The 12,450-nt window shown below is 30.5% G+C and overlaps 2 protein-coding genes across 2 annotated transcripts; both read right to left on the bottom strand.

Annotated features, from left to right (window-relative positions):
* On the bottom strand, positions 1 to 8,460 carry LOC145310514 (uncharacterized). Its single transcript, XM_080150459.1, has 5 exons — positions 8,371 to 8,460; positions 7,091 to 7,187; positions 6,638 to 6,725; positions 5,285 to 6,043; positions 1 to 1,204 (listed from the first exon to the last, which is right to left on the bottom strand). The coding sequence occupies exons 4-5, from the start codon at positions 6,017 to 6,019 to the stop codon at positions 8 to 10; spliced, it is 1,932 nt and encodes a 643-aa protein (XP_080006585.1). The 5' UTR covers positions 6,020 to 6,043; positions 6,638 to 6,725; positions 7,091 to 7,187; positions 8,371 to 8,460; the 3' UTR covers positions 1 to 7.
* Positions 8,461 to 8,491: 31 nt separating this feature from the next.
* Positions 8,492 to 12,343, bottom strand: LOC145310496 (uncharacterized). Its single transcript, XM_080150445.1, has 3 exons — positions 12,258 to 12,343; positions 11,710 to 11,806; positions 8,492 to 10,278 (listed from the first exon to the last, which is right to left on the bottom strand). Exon 3 carries the CDS (start codon positions 10,252 to 10,254, stop codon positions 8,905 to 8,907), a length of 1,350 nt encoding a protein of 449 aa, XP_080006571.1. The 5' UTR covers positions 10,255 to 10,278; positions 11,710 to 11,806; positions 12,258 to 12,343; the 3' UTR covers positions 8,492 to 8,904.
* Positions 12,344 to 12,450: the final 107 nt, after the last annotated feature.

Here is a 12,450-nt window from a genome sequence, read left to right as displayed (position 1 = left end):
TAAATGTTTATTTTTCTATTTTATGATGAACAATATCAAAAGTATCAATTCTATCTTCATCATAATTCTGTTGACAAGAAAGAGGATCTTCTATTTCTTGTTTAATATTTTCCTCAATATTGTCAGCTCTCATCTGGATAGAGAGAGGATCCTCTTCAAATATTTCTTCTTTTTTAATTTCTTCTTTAACATCAACTTCTTCACATTTAATTAAACTAATAGATACAGAAGTTGGAACTGTATTATTACAAGTTTTCATCATTTCTAAATGTTCAGGTGATTTTTTATGTCTTAATAAATCTGAACTAGAGACATAATGTTTGTCACAAAGTTTACATGAAAATGGTTTCTCACCAGAATGACTGCTTTTGTGTCTAGTCAAATGACTGCTTCTGTTAAATGTCTTTTCACATTGATCACATGAGAATGGCTTCTCACCAGTATGAATTCTTTTATGTCTAGTCAAATCACTGCTTCTGTTAAATGTCTTTTCACATTGATCACATGAGTATGGCTTCTCACCTGTATGAATCCTTTTATGGACAGTTAAGTTACAACTAGTTGCAAAGGTCTTTTCACATTGATCACATGAGTATGGTTTCTCACCAGTATGAATCCTTTCATGAAGAGCCAATTTATCTTTCTGTGCAAATGATTTTTCACATTGATCGCAAGAGAAAGGTTTCTCTCCTGTATGGATTCTTCTGTGATTAGTCAAACCACTAATTTGAGAAAATGTTTTTTTACATTGATCACATGAAAATGGCCTCTCACCTGTATGGGTACGTTTGTGTTTAATCAAAACACTATTTTCAGAGAAAGACTTCCCACATTGATCACATGAGTATGGCTTCTCACCAGTATGAATTCTCTTGTGATAGATCAAAGAAGTTTTCTGAGAAAAATATTTTTCACATTGATCACATTTGTATGGTTTCTCTCCTGAATGGATTCTTTTGTGCATAGTCAAACTACTACTAGTTGTAAATGTCTTTTCACATTGATCACATGAGAAAGGCTTTTCACCTGTATGGACTCTTTTATGTTTAGTCAAATCACTATTACTAGAAAATGTCTTTTCACATTGATCACAAGAGTATGGTTTCTCTCCTGTATGAACCCTCATATGAACAACCAAGTTAGATTTCCGTGTAAAATTTTTTTTACAAATATCACAGGTATTCATGATGGTATATCCTCTCTCAATCTCCTGAAATAATATTTTTATTAATAAAAACAAAAAATTTAGTTTTTCCAATATTTTCAATTAAACAGGTAAAAACTGAAACTAGGATAACAAATTCCATATAAACAAGAAATAAATACAAAATAAAACAAGAATGACAACTTCCATATAAGCAATGCAAGAAAAAACAGACGGTCAGACAAGCAATACGAATTGTAAAAGTCATATCCAAGTTGTTGTCAATAAAGCTAAATAATTTAAAAAGAACAAACAACCTTTTTAGTAACAATTTTACAGATACTTTTACTTTCTTTGTTGTACCTTATTGTTAAAGGAATCGTCAGAACAATTCTGATATGCCTAATTTACGATAAGAGCTAGTGTTATAAACGTATATACAGACAAATGTAAAAAAGCTTTGCTTTTAAAGTTGTAGAAAGAAAGAAATGAGACAGCGCAAATTGGTACTAAAAATTTGACGTCATAAAATAAAGTTGTCCAATGAGAGGCCAGTCTAAATTGTAATTGAGCAATGGTAAAATTTGTACTTGCCTCTCATTGGTCATTTTATCGTATGACGTCATTTTTTTGGTGTCATTTTGCGCTGTCTCGAAAGTAATATACAAGGATAACAACATTAATAAAAGCAAAGCTAACAAACATGGAATGACAGCATTTATATTTGTGTACAGAGGTTGATATGGTTTTATAACCCAACCAGACTTAGTATTTATAATTATTTTTTATAATATTTAGCAACTCCTCCTACTTTAATTGTTCTAAATTAATGATAAGTGGGCGGAGTTAGAATTTAATATATGAGGCAGGGAGTAAAATGAGAGATTTCAAAGTTTGAGGTAAGCACCCCTTTACCCCCATCCCAGGACGTATATGAGTTAGGGCGGTAAATATAAAAAAATACATTCATATAGCACTGGAAATAAATTGTTATCATGAAACCAAAATATTCATGAAAACATCTATAAAAGCTAAACTCAAGAAAAGATAAATTCAGGGATCTAAAGGGATAAGACAATTCTAAATAAATTGATTTGCATCCCATATAATGATGCACATAATTACCCCTTCTGTAGATTAAAATAAGTGGTTAAAACGATTGAACACTATGGACGTCAGAACTGAATAAGCAGTTGCTACGCTTTCTGAATCATACCTAACTACTACAGGAATAAACATACCAAGTTTGAATTTAAAAGGACAATTCTAACATGACTAAATTAATAAATTAAAGAATAGAGCTTACTATTCCAGACAGAGGTACGGACGGCCTGACCTTAATTATAGAAAACAACAGCATTGAATAGTATAAGAGAATGAGTCTGGCTCAAATAATATAAAAATACATTATATTATAAAGTAGATCTGTATAATGAATTTATCTTTGTTCACTATAAATATTAGTTACTGACTGATAATGATACCATTATCAACCTAAATCATAAACAATAGTTATATGCATTAAATTAAGTGCAACAAAATCTCCGCCCATTTACTTAAATATGATACTCAAATAGGACTCCTCCCACCTGTAATCAGAAACTGGACAAGCAATTGTATTTGTTAAAAGGTCAAAATTGGAGAAAGGCTTTGCACATAAAATATGATAAGAAATTCAATTACCTTTCATGAGTTTATTCCACAATCAAAATTCCTCTGTGGATTTCTCTGTTTTCTGGAAATGTTAGTTACTGACTGACAATGATACAATTATAAACCTAAAAAAAAAAGAATAGTTAACTTATGTTAACTTATAAAACCTCACAAAATCTCCGCCTATTTACTTAGTCAAGATGCTCAACGCGGGATCCTAAGCACTAACCCAACTTACTTAGGTTAGGTTTGATAATGTAAAGTAGCCCCACCGATTTATGGATGTTGTCATTAGGTCTTTTGAAGCCACACCATATTTTAGCAACTTTGCAACAAATACAATTTTGTTTACACTTATAATACTAATATTCTGCTTATTAAGTTCTAACAAGAGTTATGTTCATTTGTCCATTTATCTGATTTAAGAACTTTGTTTTTATGAATGTTTTCAGCCTTTTTATATGATATTTACAATAAAAGAAAGAATATTATGCAAGATTTTCACAATATGAACATGGACACAAATATCTATTTATCATATTTCTAGAATCATACATTTAAATCCTATAAAACAACCGCTACAACAGAAAACCTGTATAGTGTATATACCGCCGATCTTTTACTTTTTCTTGCTAAATTACACAAATTTGAATTATTTAAGAAAAATCTATTATTTCCTAATCAAGTTGACCTTTTATTTGCACTGGACACTTTTGATTTTTGGATTTAAATGTCAGGCGAAAATGTATGGAAATTTTTAAAGAAAATAAAATTTGTCTCAAATCATTCAAAATTTGACGGTTTTCGGCAGGAGCGGCGGTTCGGCCGCAATTTTTCAAAAATACATGTTATACCCCAATTAAAGCAACTGTCTTACCAAATTTTACTCATCTACTCCTATATCAAAGTCTTAAAACACACACCTTTACGGAAAATACGCAAAAATAATGGCCTCCTTTGTCATGATATATGTAGGATGAATGTAAACTTAGTGTGTAAACCAATGCATAACAAGAAATTAAATTACCTTTTATGAGTTTATTCCACATTCAAAATTCCTCTGCGGATTTCTCTCTGTTCACTGTGAATGTTAGTTGCTGACTGACATTAATACAATTATCAATCTAAAACATAAACAATAGTTAACTCTTATTTTATATAAAATATAAAAAATCTCCGCCCATTTACTTAAATATGATACTCATATAGTACTCCTCCCACTTTTAATCAGAAAGTAAATGCTTTTTTTAAATGGTGTGATGTTAATGATATAAAAATTTTGTCGGAAATTGTTTATTATTAATAACCTTTGCTTTTAGAAACAATATCAATAGGAAACTTGTTTTCTTTGTAACATTGCTATCTATACTTGGTGCATTTTTATTTATTATAAAATTAATATTTATCTGAAAATAATATATTTACATTTGATAAATATTCTATTCACACAGAAACCAATAAATTAATGATTGTCATTATGCTTAAAAACATCAAAATTATTCACAGAAAATTAAAGTAAAAAAAATCTTTGTTTAAAAAGTAATAAAACAAGGATGACAACATCCATAAAAGCGAAGCTCTGAAAAGGTAGGACAAACGGACATTAACACTTGTATAATGTCATAACTGAATAATCAGAATGCGAATGTATAAGAGTCAAAGCAAAATTGTAAGTAAATTTGTTGAAAAACTGCTTGATACAGGATAATGATTATAATCATACTTACATTTTTAGGACTTGATTATAGAGTTGCTTCGCTTATAATATTGTACTTTTTTGTCCCAGGAATCAGTATACCAAAAATCAGACCAATCGGATAATTAGGTCACATACAAATTTGTTGTTAAAAATGTAAAAAATCAACATGTTTAAAATGGACGTACGGACATTCTGGTAATGATTATAAAGTTGCTACGCTTTCTAACTCGTACCGAACTATTATAGGAATCACCATGCAAAATTTGAAATCGATAGGACAATTTTAACATGCCTAAATTAACGAAAAAAGCTATTTAAAAAAGTAAAAAAATCAACATGTTTAAAATGGACGTACGGACATTTTGTTAATGATTATAGAGTTGCTACGCTTTCTAAATCGTACCTAACTACTAAAGGAATCACCATGCAAAATTTGAAATCGATAGGACAATTCTAACATGTATAAATTAACGGAAAAAAGCTATCCGTGACGGACGGACGGACGGACGGACGGACGTACGGACGGACGGACCGACCCTAATTATAGAAAAGCTTCGCTTTTAAAAAGTGGGTAGGATTAACAAACAAATTACTTATCAATTAAAATCAATACAAAACTCAGATTTTGTCCAAAAGTTATTTGACTTTAATAAATGATAAATAAAGATGTAATTAAGTTGTTTAAACAGTAAAAATGAGATTTAGATCATATAATTAAGGATGTCTATCTTTATAAACATTTGTATCCTATGACAATTAAATGTTTATATTTTAATTTTATGATAAACAATATCAATAGTATCAATTCTATCTTCATCAAAATTCTGTTGACAAGAAAGAGGATCTTCTATTTCATGTTTAATATTTTCTTCAATATTGTCGGCTCTCATCTGGATAGAGAGAGGATCTTCATCAAATATTTCTTCTTCTTTAATTTCTTCTTTAACATCAACTTCTTCACATTTAATTAAACTAATAGATACAGAAGGTTGAACTGTATTATTACAAGTTTTCATCATATCTAAATGTCCAGTGGATTTATTATGATTTGATAGGGCTGAACCAGAGATAAAATGTTTGTCACAGAATTTACATGAGTATGGCTTCTCACCTGTATGAACTCTTTTGTGAACAGTCAATTCACTACTTTGTCGGAATGTCTTTTCACATAGATCACAAGAGTATGGCTTCTCACCAGTATGAATTCTTTTGTGTTTAGTCAAATAACTATTACTAGAAAATGTCTTTTCACATTGATTACATGAGTATGGTTTCTCACCAGTATGAACTCTTTTATGTTGAATAAAAGTAATTCTGTCAGCGAAAGACTTTTCACATTGATCACATGAGTATGGTTTCTCTTCATTATGGACACTTTTGTGTCTAATCAAGTTACTACTAGTTGTAAATGCCTTTTCAAATTGATTACATGAGAATGGTTTCTCTCCAGTATGAACCCGTCTGTGTCTACCCAAGGAAGATTTATGTGTAAAATTCTTTTTACAAATATCACAGGTATTCATGCTGGTATATCCTCTCTTAATCTCCTAAAAATTATTTATATTAATTAGAATTAAAACACAAAATCTTTGATAAAAGCTGAAGAGATGTATATTCAAATGCGGAGTAGGTGGGAATTTGGAAATGATGGTCAGCAAAATATTTTTAAAATCAGCATTTAATAGTATTAGAGAGTCGGTTTAAGATAGATTCCCTATACAGAGATGAATCATTATAAAAAATCCGCCATAAATATTGCTTTAGAAAGGGGGAGGCGGGTTTGACACTTTTTGAAACCAAGTCAAAGGATGAAAAGGCGTCAAAAATTGAATTAATTGGCATACTAAAAATCAAATATCTACTTTGGATATAAAATAAAGAATAGAGGGGGCAGGGGTTAAATATGTTTAATGTTCAAGGAGTGGAGACCCTATGGCGACTGTCAATGGGGTCTTTGAATATCACCCTCTAATATCGGAAATAATAACACAGCTAAGTCGCCACGAAAGAGGAGAAAGCAATTTGCTAGCAGAATAAAGAGGTGCCAACCAATGGGTCTTACATCTACACTTATATACAATTAAAGATCAGATAACAGATCTAACTCTAACTATTTCTGAAGTAAAGCAAAGTATAAATACCTTATAATAGAAAGTAGATCTGTATGATGGATTTCTCTCTTTTCACTGTGAATGTTAGTTGTTGACTGACATTGATTCACTTATCAACCTAAAAAATAAACGATAGTTAACTATTGTTTTTATAAATAGAACCTCACAAAATCTCCACCCATTTACTTAAATATGATGCTTAAGGTGGACTCCTCCTACTTTTAATCAGAAACTGAACATGTATTTGATAAAAGGTTGTAATGTTATTTTATAATTAATGAATAAAGATTCTGGCGGCAAATTATTATCTATCATGCATTATTTGATGATATAGATTTTTAAAATATAAGTATTTTATTTTGTCAACATATAATATAAATGTAATTTAGCGGCTCAAACAGAATAAATGTGATCTTAATACGGACAGACGGTAAAAATTGGAGAAAGGCTTTGCACATAAAATATGATAAGAAATCCAATTACCTTTCATGAGTTTATTCCGCAATCAAATTTCCTCTGTGGATTTCTCTCTGTTCCCTGGAAATGTTAGTAACTGCTTGGCATTGATTCAATGAACAATCTAAAATAAAAACAATAGTTAACTCTTGTTTAATATTAAAACCTCACAAAATCTCCGCCCATTTACTTAATCAAGATGCTCAACGTGGACTCCTCCCACTAATACCTAATCAGAAACTGGACAAGCAAATTTATTTTTTGTTAAAAGGTGTGGGGTGTTAATTTTTAGATAAAGATTCTTGCGGCAAATTATTGTTTAGATAAATGAGAAACTTAAATAGGTTCAAGAAAAGATTTGGTTACAAAAAAGTGGCATGAAAAATTGTCATCTAAATTGAATGGATATTATAGGTAAGTTTGTTAAGGAGTGAAACTCCCCCCCCCCTCAAAAAAGCACTATATAATGGTTGGAATTATATTAGATTATACCAATCCCCCCTCCTCCTTGAAATCCCTCAAAAGCATTTGCTTGCCCTTGGTTTTAACAAATAAGAAGGCACAATTTCCCTTTTAAAAACTGCACTGGTTATAAACCGTCACTAATAAATTAGGGGGTAATCAGCCCCCTTCCCCCGTTTACCCAAGTGATAAAACTATTTTATGCGCCATTTACCCCAACCAATTTTAAATTACCCCCCCCCCCCCCCCTAAAAAAGTCATGGATGTCCTTGACATGCAATTAAATCTTCAAGGATTTACAGCCACTTAATTGTCTAAATATAAATCACAAAGATCTCGTAAACAGCTACAATAATCAGGAAAGTTGGCCAAAAATATCGCTTTTAAGCTTTTAGGAAGGTGAAGGAAGTTGTTAATCTACCTAAGAAAAATAAAATAAGGATGATAACACCCAGAAAAGCAAAGCTCTAAACTCAAAAGATTGGACAAACGAGTAATAATTTTTGCTGATTGTCATAACATAAATATATAAGTATATAAATAAAATTGAACATAAATTAGTTTCAATATTGCTTAAATACAGGATACAGTATAGGACATATTTAATTGTTTGGATTTTAAAAAAAAGACGCCTAGCTTACAATAATTATGATTATATAGTTACTATGCTTCCTAAATCGTGCCTAACTGTTATAGCTATCACAATGCAAAGTTAAAAAGAACAATTCTAACATGTCTAAATTAAAGAGTTTACCATTACGGACATACATAAGTACAGACGGAAGGACGGAGGTACAGACTGATTGACTCTAATTATAGAAATATTTAGTAATAAAGTGAATAACCTGTGTGTGTTTGTAAACAAAATTAGGAGAAAACTTCTTTCTTATTGATATCTATACTCTGTGCATTTTTTCTTTGTTTGAAATTAATCTGAAAATAATATATTTACATTAGACAATTATTTTCTTTACACTACAAGATGAATAAACAAATTAATGATTTGTCTTTATACTAAAAAACATAAAAATAATGTTTAGTTAATTTTACAATATTTATTGTACATTATAGAAACATGTTGTCAAACAAAATATAACAAAATAATTATCATTCTAAATACAAATTTTATATTATATACACTAATAGGATGTCATTCCTTATGTATGTATACATGGTCAATAGTATTTCATAAACGGCTGGACAAACAGTTCAATAATTTAGGGAGTTTATATTACACTGAATAAAAAGTCTGTGAGCAAGGGGTGATGTATTTAGTAATATGATAAATTAGAGATTTTACGGATATAAATTGGATTTTGTGTCAGAAAGTAAAATATTTTTTTTTAATTCTCTTGTGAAATTATTTACATTACTCTCATTCATTTAATAGAGAGAGGATCAATATTGTCAGCTCTCATCTGGATAGAGAGAGGATCCTCTTCAAATATTTCTTCTTCTTTAATTTCTTCCTTGATATAAACTTCTTCACATTCAATTAAACTAATAGATACAGAAGTTGGAACTGTATTATTATAGCTTTTACATGAGTATGGCTTCTCACAGGTATGAAGTCTTTTATGGACAGTCAATGTACTTTTATCAGAGAAAGTCTTTTTACATTGATCACAAGAGTATGACTTCTCACCCGAATGGGCCCTTTTGTGCTGAGTCAAATGGCTAGTTTGAGAAAATGTCTTTCCACATTGATCACATGAATATGGCTTCTCACCTGTATGGTTCCTTTTGTGCTTAGTCAAATTAGCAATTTGAGAAAATGTCTTTCCACATTGATCACATGAGTATGGTTTCTCACCTGTATGGATTCTTTTATGTCGAGTCAAGTCACTACTAATTGTAAATGTCTTTTCACATTGATCACATGAGAATGGCTTTTCACCTGTATGGGCTCTTTTATGGACAGTCAAATTATATTTTTGAGAAAAAGTCTTTTCACATTGATCACATGAGTATGGCTTGTCACCTGTATGGATTCTTTTATGTTTAATCAAAGCACTATTGCTAGAAAAAACCTTTGCACATTGATCACATGAGTATGGCTTTTCGCCAATATGGAATCTTTTGTGTCGAGTCAAGTGACTACTAGTTTGAAAGGTCTTTTCACATTGATCACATGAATATGGCTTCTCTCCAGTATGGATTCTTTTGTGTTTAGTCAATTCATTTCTTTGTCTGAATGTCTTTTCACATTGATCACATGAGAATGGTTTTTCACCTGTATGGATCCTTTTATGGACAGTCAATTCACTATTTTGTGAAAATGTCTTTTCACATTGATCACATGAGAATGGCTTTTCACCGGTATGAATTCTTTTGTGTACATCCAAACTACTATTCTTGGTGAAAGATGCTCCACATTGGTCACATGAGTATGGTTTCTCACCAGTATGGATTCTCTTATGGACAGTCAATTGACTTCTATCTTTAAATGTCTTTACACATTGATCACATGAGTATGGTTTCTCACCTGTATGGATTCTTTTATGTACAGTCAAGTGACCACTAGTTGTAAATGACTTTTCACATTGATCACATGAGTATGGTTTCTCTCCTGTATGGATCCTTTTGTGTTTCGTCAAATCACCAATACTATAGAAAGACTTTTCACATTGATCACATGAGAATGGCTTTTCTCCTGTATGAACCCTCCTATGAACAACCAAAGAAGATTTCTGTGTAAAATTTTTATTACAAATATCACAGGTATTCATGCTGGTATATCCTCTCTCAATATCCTGAAATATCATTTTTTTAATAAAAACATAAAATATAATGTTCCCAATATTTTTAAATAAACACAACATTCAGGGTAAAACTGAAACAAGGGTGACAACTTCCATAGAAGCAAAGCAAGAAAAAAACAGATGGTCAGACAAGCAAGAAAAATTGTAAAAGTAATATCCTAGTTGTTGTCAATAAAGCTAAATATTTTTTACAAATCCTATTGTAAAAGAAATCGTCAAAACAATTCTGACATGAAGAGCTACTGTTACAGACGTACATACAATGTAAACAAGCTTAGCTTTGAAATTGTAGAAATAAAATAATAAACAAGTATGACAACATTTATAAAAGCGAAGGTGACAAACATGGAATGACAGTATTTATATTGTGTACAGAGGTTGAAATGGTTTTTTTACCCCTGATCTTTGGGTTACATAACCCAACCATCCTCCCCCCCTCTCCCCAGATTTATTTTTTATAATTATTTTTTATAATATTTAGCAACTCCTCCTACTATAAATGTTCTAAATCAATGATAAATGGGCGGAGTTAGAATCTAATATTTAAGGCAGGGGAGTCAAATGAAGGATTTTAAAGTTTGGGGTAAGCAACCCTTATGATATAATACATTCACATAGAACTGGGAATAAATTGTTATTATAGAAGAAAAACATTGATGACAATATCTATAAAATCCAAGATCAAATAAACCAAACCATAAGAAAAATCCAATGATTTGTAAGGGATAAGACAATGGCAAATAAATTGATTTGCATCCCATATAATGATGCACATAATTACCCCTTCTGTAGATTAAAATAAGTGGTTAAAACGATTGAACACTATGGACGTCAGAACTGAATAAGCAGTTGCTACGCTTTCTGAATCATACCTAACTACTACAGGAATAAACATACCAAGTTTGAATTTAAAAGGACAATTCTAACATGACTAAATTAATAAATTAAAGAATAGAGCTTACTATTCCAGACAGAGGTACGGACGGCCTGACCTTAATTATAGAAAAGCTTCGCTTTTAAACAACAGCATTGAATAGCATAAGAGAATGAGTCTGGCTCAAATAATATAAAAATACATTATATTATAAAGTAGATCTGTATAATGAATTTATCTCTGTTCACTGTAAATATTAAATATGATACTCAAATAGGACTCCTCCCACCTGTAATCAGAAACTGGACAAGCAATTGTTTTTGTTAAAAGGTTATTTTTTACTGAATAAAGATTCTGGCGGCAAATTATTATTTTATTATGCATTATTAAATGATATAGATTTTCAAAATATAAATATGTTATTTTGTCATTATAAAATAAGAATGTAATTTAGCGGCTCAAACAGAATAAATGTGAACTTAATACGGACAGACAGTAGAAATTGGAGAAAGGCTTTGCACATAAAATATGATAAGAAATTGAAGTACCTTACATGAGTTTATTCCACAATCAAAATTCCTCTACAGATTTCTCTCTGTTCCCTGGAAATGTTAGTAGCTGCCTGGCATTGATTCAATGAACAATCTAAAATAAAAACAATAGTTAACTCTTGTTTAATATTAAAACCTCACAAAATCTCCGCCCATTTACTTAATAATGATGCTCAACGCGGACTCCTCCCCTTTTTCAATCAGAAACTGGACAAGCAAATGTTTTTTTTTATAAAGGGTGTGGAGTTATTTTAAAGAAAATTCTGGCGGCAAATTATTGTTTAGATAAATGAGAAACTTGAATAGGTCCAAGAAAAGATTTGGTTACAAAAAAGTGGCATGAAAAATTGTCATCTAAATCAAATGGATATTATAGGTAAGTTTAAGTATAAGTAAGTCCCCCCCCCCCCCCTCAATAAAACACTATATAATGTTTGGAATTATATTAGATAATACCACCCCCCCCCACTCCTTTGAAATCCCTCAAAAACATTTGCTGGCACTTAGAAGCCCTTGGCTTTAGCAAATAAGTAGGTTCAATATACCTTGTGTTTGTAAACAAAATTAGTAGAACACTTCTTTCTTATTGATATCTATACTTTGTGCATTTTTATTTGTTATAAATTAATCTGAAAATAATATATTTACATTTGACAATGTACACTAAAAATTAAAAAACAGATTAATAATTTGTCTTTATACTAAAATACAATAAAAATAATGGTTAATTTTACATTA

The sequence above is a fragment of the Acartia tonsa genome, unplaced genomic scaffold, assembly GCF_053477335.1.
Source record: "Acartia tonsa isolate MP-2025a unplaced genomic scaffold, ASM5347733v1 sca2, whole genome shotgun sequence".
Lineage (NCBI taxonomy): Eukaryota > Metazoa > Arthropoda > Copepoda > Calanoida > Acartiidae > Acartia > Acartia tonsa.
This window is presented reverse-complemented; position numbering and strand designations above follow the sequence as displayed.

Coding starts and splice junctions, on each gene's coding strand:
- LOC145310496 (XM_080150445.1), bottom strand. CDS start 10,254: ATGAATACCTGTGATATTTGTAATAAAAATTTTACACAGAAATCTTCT.
- LOC145310514 (XM_080150459.1), bottom strand. CDS start 6,019: ATGAATACCTGTGATATTTGTAAAAAGAATTTTACACATAAATCTTCC. Junction 1,205..5,284: donor GAATTGATACTATTGATATT/GTTTATCATAAA, acceptor TTTCAGGAGATT/GAGAGAGGATATACCATCAT.